Below are 27,389 nucleotides of genomic sequence, written 5' to 3' on the forward strand. Positions count from 1 at the left end.
CCTGTTCCTAGACATGGTAGGTTGGCCCCGAGTCTATGGTTTCGAACATGATACGTATAGGTGCCCAGTTGGGCAAACACGTCCTACCCATTTTGTCTCCCGTTATTTGCCGTCTCATACGATCTTCAGACCTCGGTCTGCGCTGCTGAACGGAGCGCCGCTGGAGCATTCTCTGTCACAGCTGAAGAAGGAAGCGTGAACCCCCATATGCACTGGCAAATCTCGTCTTCGTCCATTGGTATCTCTCTCTCTGCGGCATGCTGCAGTCCTGTAAAGCCAACAGCGAGTTGAGTACAACCTGCTGCTGCATCGCCTATTGGCACACAATTTGTCATGCGCGCCGAGGCACGGCAGTGTGCTGCACCCGTCATCCCGTCCAATACGCGAGATAGTACGTGGTTGGTGGATCAGCTCACTTGACTAAACTGCAGGGCGGTGATGACCGACTCTAGAGGGCAAAAAACCCGGTTGGAAGGACCGGGGGGAAGGGGCAGTGGTGGAGGGGGTGATGGCCGCCAGCAGTAGTGATGAGCTTGCTAAGACAGACAGACACACACTAATCAAAAGTCCAGCTTCTCAGCTAATCAAAAACGTTTCGTGGTAGCCAACTGCATGCAATACAGGGCAACCCGTGCCAGCCCAGCCTGCTGGTGTGGAAGCTGTGAATGAAATGAGAAGAATTACCGCCGTCTTCACTCTCTGTTTGAGATTGATCCCGAAATTCCAAGTTGCAACGACGGACAGACGCCCCATGAGCTTTCTTCGCCGTTGAGGAGCCCACGCGCCGGGTCAGGCATATACCCAGCTTACAGCGTTGGGGGCTTGCATCAATCTCGAGGAAATTGGACAATGACTTGTCAAGTCAGGACAGCCCCGTCGTTGGAAAGGCCCCCTCCCCCTCCTGCTATAGTAGGATGATTTATAACTGAGAATTGATAGAGCCTGTTTTGTTCGTATCCTCCTCTACCTCCTCTATTACTATCAGCCTTGTACTACCCACGTGCACCATCGGCATATGGGACAGGAAATGGGCAAATGTACTTTCCCGTGGCTCGAAAAATTGGATCTTTGTGCCCTGAGCTCAACCGCCCCAAATTTGACATGCACTTTTCCGAGGACTACTCCACCACTAATGCGCGCCTCATTACGCCTGTCAGCGACTCCTACTCGTGTACCCAAAGGAAAGAAGATGAACTGAGGTAAGCAATATTACCACATCACCATGCACGGGGATGAAGTTTGTTTCATTTGCATCTGGCCGGAAAGCTACCTCCAGATCCGTGGGACAGTTCCAAGTAATTAGTTAGTAATAGTGCTTGTTATTATAATTATCGTTGTTGTCGCTGTGTCCTCTAAAGCCAAGAACTATTACTGTACGGTAAATATAGCACCAGGGCTCCGTGTCCCCGATACCCGCGCTCTCTCTTGATCTCTCACCCGCGCCGCCACGCGTAAAGTGGCGTTCTGAACTTCCAAGCTTTCTCCCACTCACTCACGACCGCGACCTGTCTAGGCCAAGCTTGGTCTAAAAAGCTGTAGCCTCTCCCTATACCCAAGACATTCCCAACAGTGGGGCCCCCCCACACGCCCGCCTTAGGTAGCGTGCTGCCAGTTCCAGAGAGCTGAGGAGTGAGTAAGTAGATGCAGGTTTGGATCAGGCTCTAAGTAGAGAGACGAGGCCTTGTTCAGCATTCAGCCCCCATGGCAAGGAACACACTCGTACTTTAAGTCGGGATGACGCTGCACGCTGCGAGCCCAATCAACGCCTCCAGACGCGAGACTGCGCGAGATCAGGTCTTCGGCTACCCACTCCACCTTTTGAATTTTGATGCGTGTCATTCTCCAGGTTTAGACATTTCATGTGAGAGAAAGAGAGCAGACCAAAGAAGGAAGAAAACACACAACAAGCAGGTTTTGACGGTTCGCGATCTAACATACATACAAAACAACTATTGTGGCAACACACAAACCATTGCACCGGTCGCTTCTCATTTCTTTTCTTTCTCTGTGGTTCAACTCATATCCCAGCGAGACATTTTGGTCCCCGAACAGGATATTGGCCTACGTACGTGCATGTGTACATACTATAGTACATACTTAAACTACCTGGAAGGGGCCAAAGTGATTGCATGTAAGGGCTTGCAGATGGCCCGTTCATGGAGGCCCGCGCTGCATTACGATTCGATCATCCTTTTCGGAGATCAATGAAACCCTCCTTTTTTCTTTCTCTTTCCAGGGGTCAATACTCATAGGGCCAAGACGATGGCGATGATACCATAGTACATACAAATACGACCTTTCCCATCCCGCGCGTCCCTCTTCGTTCTAAGTTTAATGTGAGCCCTTGCCATGCCGCGCGCCGGGGGGTCAGACCAACCAGGCGGCCTTGCGCGTTGTGGTAACGGGTTCCCTGCCAGGCGGGACGAGCTCCTATCTCTGCAGGCTCATCTCCCTATGCGAGGAAGAAGAGGTGCCAATTTGACCATTTAAGGATATATTGGCAAAACCAAAAAAAAAAAAAAAAAATTCAATCAATAACGCATTTCATTCATCCATCCATCCATCCATCTATCTATCGAATTCCCCCCCCCCCCCCCCAAGGTTGGGTTGGCTCGGTTGGCCTTGAGCATTCCCCCGGCCCATGCGTTGATTGATTTGCCGCCCGCCAAAATGCCGTTGAGGCTGTTGTTTGGACATGTTGCTCATCTCGCGTGAGACGACGACATACATACGGCACGAAGTAAACAGGGCATAGGTTGCTGGAGTGTGGCAAGACGCCCGAAATAACATCATTGTTGACTCATCCCCCCCTTTTCTTGTTTCTCTTTTATTCCTTCTTCTCCTCTTTGCCGAATTTGTAGATATCCTCCGGAAGGGGTTCCTGTCTTGAACCTGCAGGTCTCACAATAGAAAAAAAGAAAGAAATAGAAGAAAAAGAATGATGGGGGGCCGGGATGATCGGTGTCCAATAGGAAACGATTGACAGGATGATCGAATCTTACTTACTACTGTAGGTACAATGTATTGTGCCTTGTGTCACCAGTGGCCGCGCAAGCGAGGCGTGTGTCGCACAGATCCCTGGGGTTGCAGTGGCTGCCGCAGAGCCCCGGGGGGGGGGGGGGGGGGCAAGGTGGGTAAACGGCGTCTTCAGCCTCACAAGTTGTCGTAGTTATAGTATTGTCTGATTGTGTTGTCTTTAATGGAATGCAGTAATGCGATATCACGAAGGCTTTTCCAGATGGATGATCTAGGCTACAATCTGGTCTATAAGTTTCACAACATCCCACACAGGAAGGTTTAACAACAATATACCACCCACCGGAACAGGAAAAGGAAGAGTCTTGGAAAGAATTCCATGTTCCGCTCTGGTTTGGCCTTGCATCACGCACACACAACCTTATCAAACTCAGCAAACAAACCATGACAGGTAGGCTCTGCTCTTTAAGCGTCATCGCACATGGAAATAATAGGCGACCGGCGGCGCAGGTCGACCTTTTTTTTTTGTCTCCCCCGCGGATGGAACCTTGTAAGCTGTCGCGCGGCTCGATGATCTACACACTACTGCCACGACTACTGCTACTATTCCTAAAGGTGACACTACATAGTATTGTCCGCCCTCTAACAATTTGGGCCTTAATTCAGCCCTTGCATCCAGAGCACCCATCCCAACCCCCATTGCCGTTGTCGAAACACGTACCAGATATTGATAGCCACGGAACCAGAGAGAAAAAGCTGAGATATCAGCTTGAGATCTGTCACACCAACAACCGCGTCGATCGCTCGGTGATTCCCCAGGGTCGCCGAGGCTACTGAGACGGTGAAAGCGAAAAAGCAAAGGCCAGGCGACCCTGCTGAAACCAGCCCAGCTTGCCCTACCTTACCTACTTGACACTACAGCCACCTTACCACTCGCGTCTGCCAGCGCGTCTTCACAGTTCCGTAGGGAGCCACGGAGGGCGGAGGAAGGACCAGCGGCTGGGAGACGGACGGGCTGTGAGATCCTGATGCCGATCTAGGAAGCGCGCTACTCAAAGGTAACTTACAGTACATAGCATGTGAGCATGTACAGGATGTACCTTAATGCTTGGTTCCTCCAACCCCCAAAGAGAATCGACACGGTGTCGTAGAGCAACAAGCAAGTACCTCACAGTGCAATTGAATGCCCTAATTCTTTCCCCCCCCCCAATCCTTGGACCGACGATGATGGTGCCATGTGCCATCCCATCCGGCCATGTGGCGGGAGTTTGATGGCTGGTGGAACCCTTGTTGCTGTCAATAGTTTTCTCCTCTCCCCCAGTTCTTTTGGCCCTTCAGCCCCAAACCAGGTTTGAGCATCTCCCAGTGGCTCGAGCGGAACTTTTCAACAACCCACCAAAGGGGGGGTGGCAAAGCCCGCATCCTCTGTCCTCCTGTCAGGAGTGCGGAATCCACAATCCTGTCCCGCTTCGTCGGTGTTGTCTTTTGTCTCTTCCAAGTTTTCTCCCACATTCAGCAAGAAGCGGTGACGATCGGTTGGCGGGCGATGCATCTGCTGGGGAAGGGGCACGACAGAGAAAGCGGGCAGAATGGATGGATACCAACTAGCTACTGTACACCAGCACGGACTGGCTTCGCCTTGGAGAGATCTGGTTCTCGTGCAGCAGCTGCTAAAAAAAAAAAAAAAGACTCTATTCTTGGAAAACAAAAAGATACTCCATCGTGTACTACGTGGTCCATGCCCCCCCTTCTCAGGTGCCTGCCCCAAAACCGAAATCGACATTGTGCAGACCGATCACGGCTTTTTCCCCAAGTCCAGCCCAGTACCCCGTCGCGGAAGGGTGTGGCTGCAGAGAATCCACTGGCGACCGTTGTCCCAGTCAGTTCTTGGAAAAAGGGCCTTTTGCCAGCACATCTTTTGTTCCCTCTCTTGGAGCGGTTGGCCGCTTTACCTTTACTATTACAACTTACCAAGTGCATACTATGTCTGCTATGAAACCCCCCCCCCCCCCAAACAAAGGCCTGTGTGGGGTTTTTGCGCTAGTCCCCTTCCACGCCATGCCCGGGGGACGCCTGTCCCGGTGCCTCGGGAACCACGAACCGTTTTCTGCTTGTGCAAGGTCGCAAGGAAAGGCAGGGGAGAGAAGAAAAGAGAAAGAAAGAAAATGGAAAAAAAAAAAAGGCTTGTGGGTCCCCCTTTTCGGGAGATTTGTTTACTGGATGGTTCATGCAGGTGGAAATCCGGGTGGCTGGGAGAGAAGAACAACGACGGAAACAATGCGTTTTTGTCAACAGCTAGCCGCGTGTGGGTCACATTCTGGCGCGATGCATGGCATTGTTATTGATGTTGGTTGGTTGGTTGGTTGAGACGAAGGGACGGAAGAAGAGCAGGAGTCGAGAGGATAGAAGGGTTCCAGGGTAACCGCGGTAGTGAGCTGGCGCGGTTGCCGGCGGTGAGGGAACCAGGGTCAGTCAGCCAGGCGAGCCAAGATCAAGAAGTAGTTTGTTATCAGCCCTGGAATAAAAAAGACAGTGCAGAAACAGAAGGACAGTGAGAGACAAAGAGGATGCGATGTCAACCTGTCAGATCTACATCTTGTTTTTGGAGTTCATGCCTGATCCGGTACCCTAGAAGGAAGGAAAAGTAATCATGTGTTGTGCTGAGGTTCTTTTGTGAGGTCTGCGTACGTCGACTAGCATAGCAGTGATGTAGCAATATCAATTGGGTCTTATTCTTCCATCCCTTGTGCCCAGCATATTCCTCGGTACCGCCGTACAATAGTGAGGTGAGATATAGCATTCAGGTTTCGATATCGTACTAACGACCTCGACCTTGGTCATTGGCTCTCTCTGCTTCATACGGCCAACGCCAGGACCCATGGGAAACAAGTCGCGTCCTTGCATCCTGTTTTTGTTTGTTCCAAGGTTTCCTTGTCAGCCACCTCAACCGTGGGTCAAACCAGGGACTTTTCCCTCTCATCACCAATCCCACCCACTTCCAAGACGATGAAGATCGAGATCAACAGAGATCCGACAGGACCAGTCGGCACATTTCACTGACTAGATTGGGCCAAAACCACATCAACTTGAGGCCGACGATCAATAGTTTAAAATTATCCATATGACTCAGACATGGGAAAGTGACCTTGGTACATGGATTTGAAACTGCTTTTTCATCGTTCTATTTCCTCAGCCTCATTGTGGCGCTTTTTCAGCCTCTCTCTCACTCTCTCTGTGCCTGCTGACAAAGCATTCCTTCATTTGATAACACCTCACAGAGTACATACACCTTGGTTCGAGGGCTCGTTCTTTCCTTTCCTGTCACGCACAGGCCATTCATTATACAGCAAAGAATCACGATGACGACGATGCATACTTTTCCACTTCATGCTCGTCGACGTCAGAGGAAGCATCGACGTGTCTCACCTTTCCGACGTGTTCGTGGGGACACCTGCTTGACTACTCACTAAAACGACAGCTCACGATGGAGATAGCGCCCCGTCCGTTCCTGCAAGGCATTGGCGTGCGTTCTGCGTCTGCCCCGTTTTCGTCGACGTGGGTTTTTTTTGGCTCTTTTTCCCATTCGGAGTCTTGTCTTTCCTGGCTGGCCTAACCACGACGACGACGCCAGTTTGCAAGAACAGCAACCAGTTCCTGTCGATCTCCTCCACCCTCTTGGCCCTCACTGGACGGGACGGTAGGACGTGGGAACTACGACTCGAACTACCCGAAAGGCCCAGCTGCTGCATGGGCGAGATGGGCCTCGCACGAACCGCGGGATGCTGCACGCACGCCGGCATTGCCCTGCAAGATATCGACGGGCCTTGCGGGTACGCAGCGAACCCAAGCAAGCATCAAGCAACCAAGCAGTGGCCAGCGACCAGCCAGAGTCCAGCGTGGAAAGCTCGCTGAGACCGAACGGACCCATCTTTTTGGCTTGTTTGGTGTGCTAGCTATCAACCCGGGGCCGGCATCTGGGGCCCACGCGCTGATTGCCCAATCGAGCTCTCCGGGGGAGGAGAAAAGCTCTTCCACCTTTGAGGCATGAAGCAGACAAGAAACGTACTGTAGTACTATCGTTACCTCTTTGACCTCGACTGGCATCAGAAGAAAATTCCACGATCCTTGACTCAAAAGGTCGTTATTGAGTGGAGTCTCGTCAGACGCTCAAGTACATGCTCATCACAGTTCACACCGCCCCCATACAAACCCCCCCCCCCATGTCCTTCATGAGATTCTAACCAACCCCTCGGCTCTTGTCCTGGAGTCGACAGCCTCACCAAGCGCTGTGGATCCTCCATACGCGTACAGTGCCTACGAAATAAAAAAGATACCGCCCAATTCATCCCATCAGATCGTCCAATCCCTGGAGAGCCCCTCCCTGCTGCATATTCTCAACGTGTTCTGGGGCACACTGTGAATCTTGTGGTCTACTGTGTAGCGCCATAGTGTGAAAGCGGTGGGTCCTTCTTTCTTTCTTTCTTTCGAAGATTTCTCGAAACAAGCGAAATCGAACCACGCCGGCCGTTTTGGAGTTTTGGTTGCCCGTATATCCGCCGGCACCACCATTTTTCGGCCGCTTAGCACACCCAACCAGCCAAATACCAAATCGTGATGGAGTGATTCCAAGGGTTGTACTGCTCACTTTGGAATCTGTTGCAGGAAATGAAACTGAAAAGAACAAACAGAAGAGAGAAGAAAAGAATGCCCAAATGATTCCTCCTAAGTTGTTTTATTCGCGGTGTAGATGCATATGCTTACCGCCTCTTCCTCTTCTCGCCCATTGGATCGCCACGGTCAGGTACAGAGCAATAAAGCGCAGCTTCCGTACGCTGATGATTGGGGTGCAATGTGCCTCATGCGAAACATCGGCCACCGACCAGAACGAGGCGGGTAATTCCGAACTTTTTTTCCTTCTTACTTTTTTCTTTTGTCGGCCAACTTCCTTTGAAAGCATCGTCATCGTCATCGACCTCGGCTCGCCTCTGTGGCTTGCCAAAGCTTTCGTGTAAAGAAAAGAAAGAAAAAAAAACATCGTCCCCACCTGGTAGAAGTTTTTGGGACCCAAAGACGTTGCAATGCAAATGCACTGTCAAGTCGGCACCGTCCAATTACACAATACCCCGCGTCCTTGTCCTCGTCGATGACTACAACTCACCCCGCTCGCAGAGAGAAGAGAATTCTCTGGTTATTCCCTCGTTTTTGAGGCTCGCATGGCGCGCTTCTTTTTGCTGTGGGCTGTTGTCTGTCCCAGCCTGTATGACTAGTATTATTCAGATGCATCGTCATTCCTTGGGGCCTTAATGCACTCTCGTCTGCACTGTAACAATGTAATAGCAAGGGCAAGAGGAGGCAAAAAGAAGAGAGTTAGAAGAGGGGGGCGGATTGGCAACCGATCATCACACACTGCAGCTTTTACTGGTGCCGAGATGTGCGGGCGGCGTTGCACTGCCGTCAGACGCAGGCGCGGGCACCAGGGACGACACGTCTCCTCCTTACGTCGCCGGCCCGCTCTCCCTAGCATTTCATAGTACACGGTACTCACTGTATTGTACAGTATGATGTTCACCATGCATTGCACCGTCAACCAGCTCGGCGATATGCAGAGGGGCACGAGGGGATCTGCCACAGACGAACGGGGACCCCTTCGTCATTTTGGGCCCGTGCGGTGGTGCTACAGTTGCAAGAAATATTGGCTGATGATCATCATTGAGACAAAGCAGAGGGAAGGGAGCCGTCTCCCAAATAAAACTTGGCGCCACCTCATCCGTGCTTCATTCTCGACTGATTGCTTGTAGGGGAAGGAGGAAGATCTGTGCCTGCTGGGGAAACCGGAACGCAACGGCGCGTCATGCCCCCATCGGCGTCCCTAGCGAAGGAGTTTTCCCGGCTTCAGACTATCCGGTGCTGCTCCTCCGATGCACCCCTTCCTCCGCCTTGAAACTGGGCTCTCGGCGTTGTTTCTCTTAAAAAAGTGAACGCATCCCCTTGAGGATCTATCTCTATTCATCCACCGCCTGTGGGGGGGGGGGGGGGATTCTGTTGATCATCTTATGTTGGATCAGTCAATCAATTCCTTGCAAACAAGGTCACGCAGTGCTGCATCATCCTATATAACAAGGGGGGGGAAAGAGGGTACGTCTTTTTTGCCACAATCCTCCTTCCGCAAATCAATACGTCAAACGAGGGTAACACCACTTTTTCTGGGGGGTCGGTGGGATCAGGCGAAGCATCCGTGCTTGCGTTTCCCAAGGGCATTTTCCCCCCAAAACCGAAACGGTGTCGCAGGTTTTTTTTCTTCTTTCTTCCTTCGTGCATCCGGACCAGAGCATTTCTAGTCTTGGCGAGTCGTGCAGTGGGACTAGAGATGGCAACTTCTCTTACTGAGGAAAGAAAGTCCCTGGGTACCGGGATGACGCGTTGAGGCGCGTAAAATGGTAAGAAGCTCTTTAAAAAGGGAGGAGCTCCTTCTCCCTTTGCACGAAACGCGTCCCCCGCGCGTGCGACCCTACCTTACCCTTTCGGCCTTACACACGCCCACTCACACCCACACAATCTTTGTTCCTTTCTTCCTCAAAAGTGCTCTAGCGCTGCAGCAGATCTGGCGCAAGGCCAAGGATTGCTACAGTAGAGTTGCAACCTTGGCCTGCAACAACCTCTGCAAGGACAGGAAGAAAAATTCCTGGCATGACACAGCGCCACGCCCGGGTTGGAGCTGATTTGCCCCCTCCCCCCGGAGCCCTAGGAATGCGGACGCCGGATGCTTTTTTCTTTCTTCCCCCTTCTTCAAAAGGCTTCCACGGACTGGGTCGCGTTGGGAATAAAGGGGAGGCTCCGGAGCTTTGGACCGTGGCGTGCTTTTGAGCGTGCCCGACAACGCGACATCATCACGAACGAGGCGCGAACTTCACCCCACTCCGCCGCCGCCCCCTTGGCTCGTCATCATGGTTTCGCAATCTCACTACGGAACTTCTCTCTCGGGGCTTTTCTTGCAAACTTGTCTGATGGTTGGATACCCCTGCGTCCTCCAACTCAGCTGAGGCACCATTGAGCAAAAGTCTCCTATCTATCCCTTGTTGCCGTCCTTCCGAAGAGGCCGATGACAGTCCATTTTCTTCCCCTCTTGGCTGGTTTCGGAAAGACCATCTTTGTATGGCAAGATGCACTCAGCCCTGGATGGATGTCGATCGGGCCCGACATGTGACCTCATGGAGGAATAAGGGCAACCATGGGCCTGCCCTTTATGGACACATGCAGGCCCAACGGGCTCTGCCTGGCCATGGTTGTGACAAAGTTGTCATGCGTCGCGCATCAGGTGTGCTCAGAGACGACGGCCTCGTGCATTGTGAATTTATTGGACGCCCGTTGGTCATAATCTATTTTCAACCTCGTCCGAAAAATGGTCTATTATGTGTACTTTTCTTCAAGGTGAAGAGAAGACAATGGAGAGGTCGACCATAGAAAGAGGCTTGGTGGGCGGTCCTGGGTACAGGGAACAAGTTGGACTGACAAGTCACACTCGTCACCTTGGAGTCACAATTACGATTTTGCCAGTTAAATCTTTTTGGGAGAGGCGGAGGAGGAAGAGGAGAGCAACTCTGGGACCACCATTGGTCGACCTAACCGCTGCTCAGATACGCCTGTATGCTTGAATCCCTCAAGGTGAGGTACGTCAAGCTCCTCAAACGTCATCCTCCGTGTTGGAAACCACGGGAAGAAGATCATTGGGGGCGACGAATCCAATGGCTCGACGAGATCCTTTCCACACTCCGACTGTTCTGTAATGATGATGTCGACTGCCTCCTCCTCTCTCTCCCTCCCCCCTCAATGTACACAATTTACATCATCAACTTCATCAAAGAGCACCACGCAGCCCTGTGAACCCATCCCCCTGCCGATGTAACCCTAGCTGTCCTCCCGGGCCCTGGTTGCGGCGGCCGCCTCGGCTTCCCAATACGAGAGTCTGGCGGACGAGTTTTCTTGCCCAACCTTCCCAAGGGTGGAAAATGCGAGGGCCTGTGAACCGGTTCCTCGGGACCCAGGAAGCTTGCGAAGTGGCTTGTGTGTGGGGGGGGGGGAGGGAGGGACAAGGAGATGCAAAAGACGCCAATATTGCTTGTGTGCCACGAGCTCAAGAAGTTTGGATCAGAGGAGTTTTGTTCCTTTCGCGCCAAACTTGCTGCACTGCTATATACGCGCATGAGGATAAGGAAACAGGAAAGGAGGGAAATATGAACGAATAAAGAGAAGGGAAAAAGAAAGGATGAAACACGCGTACATGCGCGAATGCACGTCCGATCAGCTGCATGTGATCTGCACATTGAATAAATAGCAGGTTGCCATGCAGGCTGCCATGCAGGCTGCAGCCTCGGCAGGAAATGTGTGGGTGACAAGGCTGGCCGACAGCACGTGTTTCTCTCGGGAGTTTAGTGAGTGAGAGAGAGCAGTACTCGGGCTGGTGTCTTGCTTTTGTTTTTTCCCTTTTCTTGATGCCGCCGCCACACGTCTCTTCTCGCACCCTTGGTCTTGCAAGTGATTAACACCTAACACCAATTTATGCCCCTGACGACAGATGCATGTCCTCGGCCATCCTCGGCGTTGCAGTAGAAGGAGCTGGAGGAGGCGCACCCAACCCACACGAGGTTTTAACTCGTCCTCTCTCTCCAGGGACAAACCATCCATCCATGAGCATCCATGTTAATTGGCTGGGCGTTCCCATTTACCGCCCGGGCTTACGGCCAACAAGCCCTTCAGCTCCTTCACAAAACACGATTAATTGGTTCCTTGGCTTGCAAGTTTTTTACCTTGTCTGGGCCGGACATAATACGACATGAAAAGACCAGTTTTTAGGCTCTGGGCTATGTCTGCCCTGTCCGATCTCGTTTTTTAAGGTCTTGGACTGTATGAGAAGGTTGGTAGTACCTCTTCGAGTTGGGCAGCGATGCCTCGCCCCCCCCCCCCCCCCCAAAAAAAAACCCACTGGAGCTTGAGTCTAGTTCCCGCCTGAGAATTACAAGTTGGCCAGCCCCCCCAATCCCAAAGACCTTTTTATCACATCAGAAGCGGTGCAAATAAAAAAACTAAAACGTTGTGCAGGGGAGGGGAAACCCAAGCACCTGGAACCTGGCAGCCACATATAAGTACAGTAAACCCCCCCCCCCCCGGGTGCGTCGGCCCTTCTTTTTGCTGATCTTGGCCGTGCCAGGTAAAGGGAGCAAAGAGCCCCTCTGCGGCATGGCTAATCTTTAAACGAAAGGCACACACATCCTCTAGAGAAAGTTGCGTAACGGGAGATCCACCACGCCTCCTCCTCTTTTTACCACATCCTGGCCATGGATTGTCGCAGGGTGGGGTGGGTATGTGTGTGGCAGGGCTGATGGCATGTTGCGTCGTCTCATTGCGCACAGCTAGCCCTAGGGCCAAATCTCCTCGCCTGGCTGTCAGTGGTTGGGCTCCTGGGGACGAGTAATCTCCTCAGACCTCCCACACACACACACACACACACACGATCGTGAGCTGGAGGCGGAGCAAAGATGTGCAAGTGCATAGCCTATTGGGACCTGACCTGTAGCCACTATAATCCGGGACCCCCCTTCTTTGATCAGAGCCAGGCTGTGCTAATTGAGTCGAAGGGCCTGCACCAGCGCACCGGGAACAAGGACCCTTCACCGAGGCCTTCTTTCTTGGAAGCATCGATCTCTTCGTTGAGGTCGTCGGTCGGTTGATTTGGTGAGGGAGCTGCTCGTGTGGATGCTATCTGTATTGAGAGGACATCTTGCTGGCTCGAATGATCGTGGATGGTCCCAGGGGGTTGATATTGTTTGTGCTGTGCTGCGAGCCAACGTGGGCTCGAGAATCTGCTGTAGCTTTTGGGATGGCTGGCTGAAGGATGTTGAGATTCGGGCCTTTATACAGGCAATGGGAGGTCACATTGCCGCTGGCATCACTGGCATGAAGGAATTGTCCTTTCTTGGCCAGGAAGTCTACATCATTTCTTGTGGACAGCGGTCAGTGGGCGAGCCCTCTAGTAATGGTCTCCTCCCTAGATTGGAAATCTCATCAGATGAGCTGCTGTCCAACCTGTCCTCATGACCAAAGTTCACGAGTCGGGACACTTGAGTGAAAGGGTCCCAGAAGACAAGCAGCCCCAGCTTGACGATATCAAGTCAGTAAGCAGGCAGGCAGATAGGCAGGCAGGCAGGCATCTCTCGTGATCCAGCATGCCATTGCCTACCATCACCGCTCTGAGCTGGGTCTCACTTGTCCGTCCTCCCCATGCCATGATGATCTGACGCAGGGCTGAAAGGCTTATCATCGCCTGTCACTCATTGTCTCAAGTTGATGCGAGATCTACAAGTGCATCTGCGGAAGTGCTGTGCCTTGATGATGAAGGAGGAGAGGGTCGAGGGTCAATGGGACCTATCCAAATAGCGCAGACATGTTCTTTGCTTGCCAGCCAGGTAGAAGAAGAAAGGGGGGAAACTAAGGAAGAGCCGACCTGCCCTCTGCTCAGCATTGTGGATGACTATGTGAAAGGACATTCAGAAGCCTCATGAGGAAGTTCGGACATCACCACAAACCCATGGCCTCCCCACCAGCATTCTCCTCCTCTTGGTGACACTGTGAACGTTGTCATAACAACCAGACAGCTGCCGAGACAAATGTGACTCATCATATGCATACATGTAAGTAACAACACAGGGAGACAAGACTGGCTGAGACAGAGAAGCAGACAGACCAACCTCATGCGAAGATAGAAGAAAAGAAGCAAGACAAGACTGCCAGACTTGGAGGTACATGATGCTTGTAGAGAAAAGTGACACAAGCACCGCTTTGAATTGGTAAATGGTGTCATGATCAGACGCCTCTAGCATCTCCGTGTTATTCGGTTGCCGTCTAATCCAATCTATCAAGTGGTATCCCCGGAATGAAATTCATCAATTGTGCTCTCGCCGCCGCATGTAAGCCCACCCGATCCTCAAACCAGACTCCAATAGTACAAGGCCTCAGTTCGCCTTTGCTTGGTTGCCGTCAACGCCCCATCTCTTGCTCTCGTCACCCTCCTTCCAATCCTTCTCAACGTACCCAAGCTCGCGCTTGACCCTCTCCACCGTTTCCTTGTCGCCTGTGTTCTTGCCAATATTGTCACTAGACAGGATGCTCGATTAGTTCAAAGACCCGATCCTTCGTACTGCGGTTGCGGTCATGGAGGGCATACCTGATCTTGACGGCCGCATTATTGCCTGCTGAGCTTAGTTTGATGACGATATTCATCGGCGTAGAGTTGCTGCCATCAGAGAGACGAGTAAAGTCGTTTGTCAGGAATGTGCCAACGCCAAAGGTAGGCTGGAAGCCGGCCTCTTCTGCAATCTTCTTGTACTCGAGGCACTTTTCGATGTTCAACGAGTCCGAGAACACAATGACCTTCTTGTCCTTGATGCCAACGCTGCCATAGAACTTTTGCATGGTCTTGACAAACTCCGCCGGGTCGCCCGAGTCCTGTCTGACGCCAGTGAACACCTCCGCATATGTCTTGGACTGCTGGACGTTGTCGGTGCCAGTGGTAGCCGGTGCGTCCGGGAGCTTCTCGACGGGTTGGTTGAAGGCCTTCAGGAACTCGGGCGTACCGAACGTATCCGTGAGCGCAATACCCAACACGCCCTCGCCGAAGCAGCTGACCCAGTGCCGCAGTGCCTCTGCTGTCGCACGCGCGTAATCGTTCTTGATCGCCGCAATGCCCATGAACCACTCGTGGGCGACGGTGCCGACGGGAGGGATGCCAAAGCGCATAGCAAGGTGGACATTCGAGGTTCCGGACAGCTTGCCGGGCAGGCCACGCTGGCTGCCTTGCTCGCTAGCCTGGACGAGGCCTCTGAAGACGAGCGCCTGGGTATGGTAGTCTCTGCGCCGGCGGGTGCCGAACTCGGAGAAGATGCAGCCTGCCTCGAGGAGCTTCAAGCCCTTATCAAATGCCTTCTCCTGTTGGCCATCGTAGTTCCAATCCTTGTCCATGAACTTGAAGTAGGCCTCTGAGGTGAGGGCCAAGATGGGGATCTCATAGAGGATTGTGTCGACCCATCTTCCCTTGATGGCCATGTAGACATCGCCCAGATCTGTGGCGGCGCCCGTGTCTTCTCCAAACGGCACAAACTTGATGACGACCTGGTCGCGCGGGTGTAGACGAAACTCCTGTAGGAATTCGAGGTACTCGGCGTTGAGGTACTTGCAGTGTTCTTTGAGGAAATCCAGCTCTTCAGGGAGGAGGGAGATGTTACCGAGCTCTAAAGACACAGAAAACAAGCTGACGTCAGCAAACTTTGTGAAGGTCATGTAGACAGGAAGACAAAAACAGTAACGAACTGGTAATCTGCTCCTCCAGCCACTTGTAGGCTTCTCTCGACAGCCTCTTGTCCGGGGTACGATTGGTGAAAGCGTAGGTAACAGGGACATCTCTGAAGTACTTGTAGACAGCGCATTGCATAGTCAGTTTGTACAGATCAGTATCCAGAAAGGATATGACGCCCTCTGGGTAGGGCGAAGAGCTATTGAAGTCCATGGTGCTGGCGAATATCAACCCAGGGGATTGTACCAAGAGGGGTTTGGCAGAGATTCGTAAGCTCTTTACGATTGTCAAGCCTGGGCAAGCAGCGGCGCAAGAAAGAGAGAGCCGGTTTCGTATGATCCGGAAGGCACGGCAGCGCAACTACTAAGGACCTTGACAGCTCGTGTTGTCGTTTGGACTGAACAGAAAGGAGGACCTGACTGCTGAGGAGGAACAAAAGTCAGCTACAAAAAGCCAGTGCCATGTTTAGATCGAGCCTCTCGACAACATCCAAGAAGAGGGAAGGGACATCGAGACCTGCTCTTAACCAGTTTCAAACGACTTGCGTAAGTATTGCCCCTCCTTTCTGCACCAGCATCCCACCTTCTGGAACTCCAAAGCGCGACTGCGGACTTACTGCTGGGTTATCAAGAAACGTCAGTGGGGCTAGGGAGCATGGTGGGGTTGGTGGGACCCCTAAAGCTGTTGCTGCTGGCTGCTGTGGTGGTGGTGGTACGTACTCAGTCACTGGTAGTGTGCCTAGCCAGGTAATGCTCTTCCCTGTCCCCACTAAATTTTTAAGCCTTGCCTGCCGCAGCAATCACTGCAACAAAAAAGTTTTTGGGATAGTATTTTCAATGAAGGCGCCTATGCAGCCTGTGCCAGTGACATCTCCAGACTGCACCACACTGCAACAATTTCTTGTCGCGTGTGCTCTCTCTCACAGCCCCCCCCCCTGGGTCCACGCTGACCTCAAGAACAAAGCAGGGGAAGAGGAGTAAGAGACAAGTCACAGTTCACAGTCACGACAGCTGAATTTCTTCACCATGGACATCCACCGCTGCCGCTTCGTTCCGTTCCCTGCCTCGCCAATCAACACCATCGCCTTTTCCCACCCTTTCCTGTCCTCCAAGAGGCCTGCCCGACTTGCGATTGGAAGAGCGAATGGCGATATTGAGATATGGAACCCCCTGAATGGCAATTGGTTTCAAGAAACCATAATACATGGCGGAAGTGATAGGAGTGTGGACTCTCTTGTCTGGGTGACCGGCGAAGACGAACATCTGCCAGGAGGAAACGTCATTGCAGGGAGGTCAAGGCTGTTCAGCATCGGCTACACCACGACCGTGACAGAATGGGACCTTGAACAGGGCAGGGCAAAAAGGCATGCGAGTGGGCAACACGGAGATATCTGGTGCCTTGGCGCACAGCCTGCGCCGCCGCAGGGACAGGCGAACGGAGCTGCGGCTGCAAGTCAACCACAGAGGCTTGTCGCGGGCACGATCGACGGTAGTATTGTTCTCTACTCTATCGACGATGACGATCTTCAGTTCCAGAGAGTGCTGGTCAAAACCGCAAAGCGCAACATCAAGATGGTTAGCATCGCCTTCCAGTCACGGCAAGTCGCTGTTGTCGGGTGCTCGGATAGCTCGATAAGAGTTTACGATCTGAGGAGAGGAGAGCTCCTGCGCAAGATGACATTGGGAAAAGATCTCATTGGCGGATCGAAGGACATCATTGTCTGGTCCGTCAAGTGTCTCAAGAATGGCGACATTGTGTCTGGCGACTCTACCGGCCAGGTGGTAATCTGGGATGGCAAGACCTATACGCAGGCGCAGCGGATACAAGGGCACAAGTCAGATGTATTGAGTCTTGCGACGAGTGCAGATGGCTCCTCAATCATTAGCGGAGGCATGGACCGCCGGACAGCACTGTACCGCCCTATGGCGCGTGATCCTTCTCGTTGGCAGAGAGTCTGGCACAGGAAATACCACGACCACGACGTGAAAGCCATGGCATCTTTTGAAGGCCAAGGCATGAGTGTCGTCGTGACCGGAGGTGAGACTACCCAGCTCTATCATGTGGCGCCGTATGCGACTTCTTTACTAATTGTGATTCTCGTTTCTAGGACCTGATGCCACACCCGTCGTCACCCCTCTGCGCCAAGCTGGTGTCGAAAATCACCGCACCCTCTCTCATCTTCCACACACCATCCCGCTTCAAAGTGCCCCCCAGGGGCGTCTGATCGTTAGTTGGTGGGACAGAGAGATACATATCTGGACACTACGTCGGCCGATGAAAGACCTTCTCGAGAGCGATGATGTGGAACAAAGTATTGAAACGAATCGCAAGTTGCTGGGGCGGATACTCATCAAGGGCGAATCAAACATCACCTCGGCTTCGATCAGCAGAGATGGCTCAGTCCTAGTCGTCTCGACTGTCTCTGCCATCAAGGCGTTCCACCTGACGCCGAGCGCTGATGCCAGGGAAGAAGTGCGCATTCGCAAGATCGAGGTCCCTGCTGCAATCGAAAGCTCCGGCTCCACGCTGGTGCAAATCTCTCCTGACGGCCAGTGGCTCTGCTGGATTCAGGAGGGCACTAAGGTCCTCACGACAAGAATAATACGGGACGATTCCTCGGACGAATCTTTGGTATCCATATCTCCGCGGCCTGCAAAGCTGACCCGACTGAGACGAGACATTCCCAAGCACGTACGCCTTGGCGGTCTGGGCAGCTACGATAGGCGTGTCACACATGTTGCTTTCTCCCCCGATAGTGGCATGCTCGCTACCGCGGACTTGGCCGGCTACATTGACACATGGATCATGCAGGACGGCGGCCTACAGAATGGCGCCAGTCCTAGAAGCGAAGACGATGACGCGGCATCAGCATCAGGCGACTCGACTGATTCTGACAGCGATGAGGGCCAAGGCCCTGGGCAGGCCTCTGGGCCAAGGTGGATTCGGAACCCCAAGGCACCACTGTTTCCCAAGCTGTCGCAGTCGCCCGTGGTGCTATCCTTTTCGGAGGAGGCGCTCGGCTCGTCCCTCTATGGCGAAGGTGACCATGGTTCGGATGACTACGTCTTACTGGCCATCACTACCGCCTCGCGCATCTACACATTCCACGCGCTTGAGGGATCGTTGACAAAATGGTCCCGGCGCAACGCCGCGTGGAAGCTCCCCGACGAGGTCCGTGCTACGCGCGACCTGATCAAGGGCGCTCTGTGGCAGGGATCCCGCATCTGGATGTACGGGACAAGCTTCCTCTTTATGCTTGATATCTCACTCGACTTTGGCGAGGACGGAGATGAGTCTGCCAAGCAGAAGAGGAGCAGGAAGCGCAAGAGGGGCACGGACACCGGCGCGGGTAGCAAGATGGAGAGCTCTCAAGCCTTGGCTCCGCAGCATGTTCGTGTTGCGCTTGCCGAGAATGGGAAGAGCGGCGAGTGGGTGGATGTCGAGATGGGAGATGCTGATGCCGATAGCTCACAGGTCAGCAAGGGTGATTTGGAGGGCAATCACGACGATGACGACGACAGTGAGGAGGAGGAGGAAGAAGAAGGCGGTGAGCTGCAGAGGCTGCGGGACCGCGAGCAGTCACAGCAGAAGGAGGTGGGAGGCAGCGGCGCCGCGGAGGACGACGGTGTTGCCAAGCGCAGGAACTGGTGGCACACGTACAAGTACCGGCCGATATTGGGCATCGTGCCGCTGTCGTCCGAGTCTATTGGGGAGCCACAGGTCAATGGGTCTGATGTCAACGGCAGCAAGGGCAAGGGCAAGGGCAAGAAGAAGGCGGCGACAGCTGGCGCTCACCCACCGCTGGAGATCGCGCTGATGGAAAGGCCGAAGTGGGATCTCGACGCGCCAGCGAGATACGTGGAGGACTAGACCAGTAGGAAGTGCTCAGATGTCCTGGATGGACACGCAACGGAGTGTAAGACGCGGTCTAATGGGGGCCCGACCTGTTTGGAACTCTGATGGGCCCGTTCAAGCAGGCAGGTTACCGGAGAGGTTGGGGAAATCTCGTCTTCCCTCATGATGGTTGAATGTCAGTGTGTCAGCCGCGGAAGGGTGTTATCTGTACCCTCCAACGTCCTGTATACCCTCACCTAGAAAGTACAACAGGCCTTTACAATACCAGACTAGAGTCTTCAAAAACATGTAGACTTTGCAGTTCTTCTCAAGATCATGATCACTTTACTCGAGGATCACTCCTTGCTTCTTTGGTCTTTCAGGTTATCATAACATACGGTCTCGCTGTGTCTTGGCAGTAGTCAGGATATACGCAGCCTCGACAAACACCTTCCAAGTCGAATCTTTGGCAGTGACTATATGGTATATTTTACTATAGTATATCCATATACGTAGATAGATATATGTATATAAAAATATATCTTCCAACTCCACAGCTTCGTCACGCCGTCGCCCTGGCAAGCCTGCCCAATACAACAGACACCCCTGTCCTTACTGGTTCCTGTTTGTCGTGTCCTCACCTTACTCTCCAAGGCATGTCCATTGCCTAGGCGGACTAAGTAGACACGTCACGGTATGGCTCACGATAAACAGATGACAAGAAAGATTCTTCTCCTAAAAAGGAAGCATACTTAACAAAGAGAGAAACACAAAAGAGAAACAAGACGACAGAAAAAAGACTGACAAACCAAGTTACGCAATGCTCTCTAGCTCTCACCCCCCCCCCCGGCTCGTCTCCATCTCGTCCCATCTTTTCTGCTTCTCACCAACCCATGAATGGAAGAAGATAAGGTAAGAATAAGGTAGAGGCCTACGCAAGCACCACTACAGGACCCTCCCCTCCCCCTGGTCCGGTCGGATCAGTTCGGTCCCAGGTCACGAGGAGGGGTGTGTGATTAGTAGGTTACGGCAGCGAGAGACGGATCGTGTCCGCCACATACCGGGTGGGCAAGGCAAAGGCAGGGTGACGAGGCCTGACTTGGCTTGACTTTTGTGGTTCTTGAATTTCTTTTTAAGGTTACCAGGGGTATGTTAGCATCAAGTAAGCATGCTAATCATGTGAGGAGAAAAAGAATAAAGAAGGAAGGAAAAAAAGAAAACCATGAATAAGAGAGATGTTTTAGTTCAGGAGACGGGGGGGATCATCTTACCCAGCCATCCACTACCGCACCTAAGCTACCTATACGAGCAGTGCCAAGTGGTGGTAACCAAACAAAACAAGGGCGACGACGACAACAACGGGCCTGCGGAAGTGAGCTTCCCGCGTCCGTGGCCGAAGCTATTGCCAATAACTACCAGCACCCGTACCCAAAATTCTCCCCCACCGGGCCGTGATATTTGGAATCAAGTCGTACCCGTATAGACGGGCGGGGCGCGCGCGGCTACTATCACCAACTACTGACTTTCTATGGGTTACAACCAGCTTACTTGCAGAAGCAAACATCGTACGTGATGGGGCAAGAGGGTCAAAGGATCGGACCCGGCCGGGCTCGTACGAGGAGGTTGGCTACGGAGAGATTCCGATACAGTCTCTTGCCCGGCTCGTCTAGCAACCCAAACCACGGCTGCAGAAAAGTAGGGAACAAAAGGAATGGTTGGAGTGAGGTTTGACCAACACCCTGTTCAGAAAGGAGTAACAATACTACTATGTTTCAATAGAGTTGTTCCGTGTTTGAGGACATTTTGCCTATTAGATGTATGTATTGAATTCGGTACCGCTCCGTGAGGAGCACAGACGCTGAGGCCGGCTCCGGCTCGTACGAGATGCGAGTGGGAATATCATACCCTGACCCCATGGATTGAAGAATAATAATCAACTCACGACGACAACAACGTCGACGATGACGCCTCTCGGGTACTCTATCTCCAGCTCGATATGACAACAAAGTCGGTGCTTACCGGCCCCTCCCCCCCCCCCCTCCCCCTCTTCCCTCCTTTATGCTCTTGCAGAGCCTCATCGAGCGGAGCTCGGCTCGGAGGTTCGGTAAGGTCTACCTGGGTGTTCGTCCCAATATCCATTCCTGCCCCTTCCCAATTAAACCACGCCAAAAGCAAGGGCCTGCAACTCTGGTAATACTCACAGTAATATATATCAAATGGGCCAGATTCGAACCCTTGGCCCAGTCCAAGTGAGAAAAGGGCTCACATGGTCAATACAAGAATTTCACCCTTCCTCTCCCCAGGATTGCCCCCCCGCACACAAAAGGGTCAAAGCGCCTTGTTGCTTTTTCGTACATACTTTTTGCATAATAGCTGTAATACGGAAAAGAGGAGATCTGTGTCTTGGCGTATGGGGTAGGAAACTACTTTTTCGTTGCTCACATCAGAACGGAGCTTATTTGCCAAACTCGTAGTTGTCAATCGACGTTACAACTAGACGCGCGTCTAGAGCAGTCCAGGGATCGAGGACTGGTGGGCTACGTTTTCTTGGTGTCATGTGAATCTGACTGACTCTTTCCATTTAAATTTTGCCCACGACATGTGGCCATGGGGGCCGCGCCAGCTTGGACCCTCCCTAAGGACGTGGCTTGATTGTACGAATATGCTGTGGCGTCTCGTATTACGGATCGAGAATAAATGAATTGCCGACCACAGAGCTTGGAATTGCCGGAGCACCACACTCGTGCTTTATCGGAACTGGGAAAGGGGAGGTCGCGCAGCAGCATGAACAATTTAAAGAGGATGTTTGACAGTGTCAAGCGCTTGGACCTTGAAAAGATGAGAGGGGCAAAGGCTATGGTTGGTCCAAGCCACACATGGGAGAACGAAAGATCATGGGTAAAAAGCAAGGGCGGGGCGGACGATCTCGGACCCGGAGAATACCCAAATAGATCTTATCTCGGCCGGGGTATAAATCATTGGCTTATCAAGGCTTTTCTACTACGAACGGAGTTTCCTTTGCTCGGTAGCCGGCAAGCAATGCATGGGGGGGGGGAAGGGTACGGTGAGACTGGCTATGATGATGTATGCTCTGAATTTCCCACGTTGGACTTGCTTTGTTTGGCTGCGATCGTCTCAAAGCATATTGGATCAATGTGAAATCACCCTTTTTAAAGAGAAAAGTAGAGAGAGAGAGAGAGAGAGAGAGAGAGAGAGAGAGAGAGAGAGAGAAGAAATAATGGGGAGGGGAAGACCTCTCTCCCGAGCGGCTTGATCCGAGTAGACGAGGTTCGTGGATCCGCCAGAAGGCCACGAGGAAAGAAAGCAATCATTCTCGAACAACGAGCAGGGGTTGCGTTCCAGTCGGAAGATGGTCAAACGAGATCTCGCCGACCTCGTGGCAAGTTTCTGTGCTGCTGCTTCAAGCGATGCCCTTTTCTTTCAATACCGTGAGTCGTCCGTCCAGTTGGGAAGGTCCCCTCGCCCTCGCGAATGGTACTGCGGCACGTTACCAGCTGTCCATCCCGACCCGGTTCCCCCCCCCCCTTCCTTTCTTCTCCCTCCTCCTTCAGAGGAATAAGTTAATGGTCACGCAACACATAATTTTTTTTCTTTTATTTTCCTCCTACATGGAGATATTCCCCATACCCGTTGTGGAAGCTGGCCGCGGCGTAACCCAGCATTGAATAGCCGCGATGTCCAGCTAGATGGAGTCCTCCCTCGAGACAACCTGCCGACGTAACCCATGTGGACTGGGAGCCACAGTGGCTTTGCTTCTGGCGTTACAAACCTGTCGACGACGATGCGGATGCCAGTGACCTGCTCGTTGAGGAGAATTTCATACATCTTCCATCTCCCTAGGGAATCTGCGCTGTGCCGCTCGGGGTGGATATTCCAGGCCTCTTGTGGGCAGGAGAAGACTATCGACATCTGGACCTATCCTCAGCTATTTGTGTTTCTTTCCAGTCACCCTGGACTTATTCTGCAAACAGAATAGTCAATGATTTTTTTGTCATGCAAAGATGAACATCATTAGTCGACGGTTACTTGGGGTTCCGGCGCAGATCCGAAGCCGCGCCTCCGATGTCACTATGGCGTACCATAGTTGAATACAAGAACCGAAAGCATATGAGAGAAGAACATATGGGACCCTTTGAACAACAAACAGGTGCACGGGCCAATGATCCCTTCGACAAGCCTGGTGTTGGTTGTGGGGCCCGTACTGGAACAGCCAAGCCTGGGGACGCGCAAGCCTCTCTCCCCCCCGGCGGGTGTCAACTTTCCAGAGAGACACTGTGCCGCCCGGTTCCTCCATGGCCCGTTGTGTGTGTGTGTGTGTGTGTGTGTCCACAGTACTGCTCCATACTAGCCAATACACTAGCAGAGACCGTCTCTTTGGTCGTTGAGGCTGAACGCCAGGAGCGCCACCAGGTCTGTGAGGAGGCGGATTTCCTTTGTTTTGCATTCCACGTAGAGCAGCAAAACCAACCTCGCATAGTACAGTAGTACTTAGTTCCACCCTCGTGTGTACTGTATCAGCAGTCTGCCCAGATTGTTTGCCGAAGTACCGAGATCTGGACTATGCCCATGATGGCTGGCTGTTTCTCTGCACTGTATCATCTATCCCACACCTTCTTTGGTATCCGGCAGCAGCTGCCGACGGGGGATGGTTCGTAGGCACGCCAAGCATGCGTGTCGACTTGGCCACCTCCCCTTTCAACGGGGTTTGCGGAGCCGTCTTACTGGGCACTCACGCCGACAATGAAAATGAGCCGCAAGGTGGTGCAGAGGAGGTGGGTAACTTCAGATGTTGGGGTCCAGAGGACAAGGCCTGGAGTCGTCACCCTTCTTCTCCTTTGGCCTGCGAATAGACTGTTTTGGCAGAGAGTGTCACTGCTCAAAGCTTAAAAGGGGACACACATGACAAGAGGGGACTCGTGCAAGGTCGGTCAAAGACCGCTTCGCTCCTCCGGTGTTCCCATCAAGCCGGCCTGTCCGACTATCAAGTAGCCCACGTCAACTGCTGACGGAGGCGGGGATCGAGAGGAGATGTGAGTGAGCTGGAAGAGGAAATGCATGCATGCATGCGAGTCCTGCATCTATTGAGATCTTCGACGACCAGCCGAAAATGTCTGACGACGGATGGCGAGCTGGCGCAATGTTGTCTGTTTCGGATGGTACCAAGTAAGAGATCTTCATAAATATGAGGCCAACCAAAAAAGCGATCACCTCCCCCCATGTCCGTTCCATCTTCAATGCAGTCTGATTGGCAGCGACGGACAACGAAGAGGGGACGAAAGATACTTGGGTACATATGTGAGCTTGTTGAGGACAGTGCTCAACGACTGTGAATTTAAGCATCTTTTCAGACCTGAAGCAGATGGAAGCCGGTCGCGCGGTGAGCCGAACAAAAACACGCACCCAGAAACAGCAAGGTTTAATCATCTCATCATCGCACACAGTCCGGATTCGAACTTAAAAACCCCAAGCAGCACTGTGGTGGATCCTCCCTGAACAAGTTCATGTTTTGGATTCCAGGGGGTGGAGAGAAGAGGGAGAGAAAAGAAGGCTGAGTCGACTATGCTTACTTAATGCAGGGCCTCTGCGTTTCAACCATCGGATCTTCTCAGATTTTCATGGTCGTTGGTTCTGCAGAACAGATTGGTTCGGCGTGGTACGCAGTGGTGTTACGGCGAATCAGAAAAGGAGGGAGAGACAGGAAAGAAAGAGAAAAGGGCGTGGTGATACTTTGCTACCAAATTTTGGGCTTACGAGTACAAAAAGTATGGTACGTGGTTAAAGTAGTGCCCGACATCCTAAGCCATGAGGCCTGCGTTGGGAAGGTGTGAGCCAGAACTGAGGCTTATCACAAAAACGAAGGCCCACTTCTGGCTGTGGTGGTTTGTGAGTGGTGGAATTGGTGTGTGTCAAACAGTAGAATGAGGAATGCAGGGCAGGGTACTATAGTATACCGGGGGGAGGGGCCCAAGCTACGTACTATGACCGCACCGGGTTGTCATCATCAGCCACGATCCAGGTTGAAAAAGGAAAAGGGAAAAGGGAAGAAAGAAAGAAAAAAGAAAAACAAAGCCACATTGCAAATGACAGGTTGATAGACCACCAGGGGGGAAGGGGCACTGGGCATTTTTGGGCCTGCAGGCAGTGCCAAGACTAAGCCTCGTCATTCTATGGGGAATTTCAAAAACCAGAAAGGAAGGGAAAAGGAAGAAAGAAAAAAAAGAGGCCATGGAGAAGACGAGGCCACCATTTTCCCTTCATAGAAGTCATCTCGGAGATTAAAAGGTGCCTCTTTCTGCTGGAATGAGGTCTAGGCAGGATGGATTGATGATTAGTTGCAGTATGGAACCTCTCCTTTCTTTCTCCCCTCCCTTCTCTTTCAATTTTCTCTTCGTGTCACAGTCAGCTTCTTTCGTGTTACACATGTATGTAATCTTTGCGACCCTCATCAGGACAAAGAAAGAAAGCTTATGAGGCCCATACGAGTGCGGGGAGAGTGACAAAGCAGAAAGGAAAAAACAGAAAGAGAGACAGGAAAGGTACGTACTCTACTATGGTAGCACACAGAAAAGTAATATCGGCGTTAAATATAGACCGTGTCAGGGTAACCTGGTCTGAAATTACTATAGTATGATACTGCACTGCGTAGACCCCTGCCCCTTGTTTGCCCTTCCTGGGCTCATGGCTTGCCATATACCGACCCGCCCCACCCCAAGCTTGCAATTGATAGGTCATGATTGGCAGGGACGCCTCAGAGTACGCGCGTCACTCCCCTACCGAGGAAATCTTCAAGCTGGACAAGGGGGGAGGGAACCTGGCGACTGGCACCACGCCAACAAAACACACCCGCCAAGCACAGCAAAGAAGACACAGCTAGAAGTCGGGGCCAACTCACTGCGGCGCCCATGATCGACCCGCGGGAGCCCACTAAACAGACAATCCCATGGGTCTCATGGCGTCTCATGGAGGGCCCATCCCCACGTGTATTACGTGCACCTGGCGTCCTGGCGGGCGAGGGTCTTTTCTGAAGTTGTAGAAGCGCAACGCAGGACACGCAATTACGAGACTAGTCTGCTCTCGGTCCGGGGTCATACGTACGACTTTTTGCCATGGCCCTACCATGTACAGTGCAGCAGCAGCACAATCTCTTTTTTTCCTCTCTTGTGACAGAGAGATGGTGGTTGTTGGGGTTTGGTGCTGGGAGGGGAGGCCGGGGGGGGGGGAGGTGGTTAAGGTGTGTGGCTACACCATTACTGTGTGTGCCGGTGTACGCAAGCATCTGGGCAGCCAAGCCGTCAGGCCCTCGCAAGGGCCTAGCAGCGAGGCCTACGACCCTGCCACCCTGCCACGCAACGCTTCATTCTTCCCACACACCACACCCACAGCACCCACACACCCAGACCAAGCCTCCTCCTCCTCCCCCCCTCCCCTGCTCCATCTCTGCTCTGGACTGTCCGCCTGTGTACCAAAGTAGCTTCTCCCGCCTTCCGCCGTTTTACCCTCCTCTCCCCACTGTCTGTCCTCGAACCCCAGTGCCACTAGACAAGACATTGTACTGTCCTTTCTGGTCTGGCACCTGGAACCCACTCCCAGGCACACACAGGGGTCCGCTTGCCTTGGTGGCTTGTCCCCATCTTTGCTCGACTCGTCGGTTGCCTTCCGTCTTCCATCATCACTTTACTCTCCCTCCCACCTGCGCCGCACCGTACTGCGCTGCACACACTATTCAACAACTAATACCACTTTCCTATCCTCTTTTCTTCTCTCTCTCTCTCTCTCCTTGTCTCTCGCCTTGCGTCGCCTCGCCTGGCCTCTTGACAATTTCTCCACAACCCACCCTGTTGTCCATCCATCTTTTCTTACCCTCTCCCATTTCAACAGGCCCTGCGCGCGCTTTCTCTTCCGTTTCGCCGCATCCATTTCTTCCCCCTCCCCCCCGTTCCCGCCTCCCCCATATACGTTCTTTTCCTCTACACACGCTACTACTGCTGTGTGGGTGTGCGTGTGTGCGCAGTTAATTCGACTGCAGTCCTACCTAGACTTCTCATCGATTTGTCTTCGTCATACAACGATCGATGGTTGTGATATAGTCATAGAGAAGGGAAAAGGCGATCGTCCTCGTCACTCACGACCAAAGCCGAGACGACCAGGCAACAATTGTCTATCCGACAACACACACACACACACACACACACACACAGACACGACGCCTTCGTGC

The 27,389-nt window shown here is 52.7% G+C and overlaps 4 protein-coding genes across 4 annotated transcripts; 2 read left to right on the forward strand and 2 right to left on the reverse strand.

Moving 5' to 3' along the window:
* Positions 1-5,565: 5,565 nt before the first annotated feature.
* M406DRAFT_332617 (uncharacterized protein) lies at positions 5,566-6,904 on the reverse strand (the record flags this gene model as incomplete). Its single annotated transcript, XM_040920767.1, has 5 exons — positions 5,566-5,604; positions 5,800-5,881; positions 6,353-6,427; positions 6,460-6,661; positions 6,769-6,904. 5 exons carry the CDS (start codon positions 6,902-6,904, stop codon positions 5,566-5,568), a joined length of 534 nt encoding a protein of 177 aa, XP_040773211.1.
* Positions 6,905-13,982: 7,078 nt separating this feature from the next.
* M406DRAFT_341491 (nicotinate phosphoribosyltransferase) lies at positions 13,983-15,532 on the reverse strand (the record flags this gene model as incomplete). The annotated part of the gene is made up of 3 exons (XM_040921671.1): positions 13,983-14,124; positions 14,195-15,257; positions 15,337-15,532. The coding sequence occupies 3 exons, from the start codon at positions 15,530-15,532 to the stop codon at positions 13,983-13,985; spliced, it is 1,401 nt and encodes a 466-aa protein (XP_040773212.1).
* An 812-nt stretch (positions 15,533-16,344) lies between these two features.
* On the forward strand, positions 16,345-19,189 carry M406DRAFT_46751 (uncharacterized protein; the record flags this gene model as incomplete). The annotated part of the gene is made up of 4 exons (XM_040924313.1): positions 16,345-16,712; positions 16,785-17,356; positions 17,427-19,003; positions 19,094-19,189. The coding sequence occupies 4 exons, from the start codon at positions 16,345-16,347 to the stop codon at positions 19,187-19,189; spliced, it is 2,613 nt and encodes an 870-aa protein (XP_040773213.1).
* Positions 19,190-19,973: 784 nt separating this feature from the next.
* Positions 19,974-21,076, forward strand: M406DRAFT_72253 (uncharacterized protein; the record flags this gene model as incomplete). The annotated part of the gene is made up of 5 exons (XM_040925533.1): positions 19,974-20,065; positions 20,105-20,172; positions 20,573-20,718; positions 20,933-20,969; positions 21,009-21,076. The coding sequence occupies 5 exons, from the start codon at positions 19,974-19,976 to the stop codon at positions 21,074-21,076; spliced, it is 411 nt and encodes a 136-aa protein (XP_040773214.1).
* Positions 21,077-27,389: the final 6,313 nt, after the last annotated feature.

This window comes from Cryphonectria parasitica (genome assembly GCF_011745365.1).
Source record: "Cryphonectria parasitica EP155 unplaced genomic scaffold M406scaffold_7, whole genome shotgun sequence".
Classification (NCBI taxonomy): domain Eukaryota; kingdom Fungi; phylum Ascomycota; class Sordariomycetes; order Diaporthales; family Cryphonectriaceae; genus Cryphonectria; species Cryphonectria parasitica.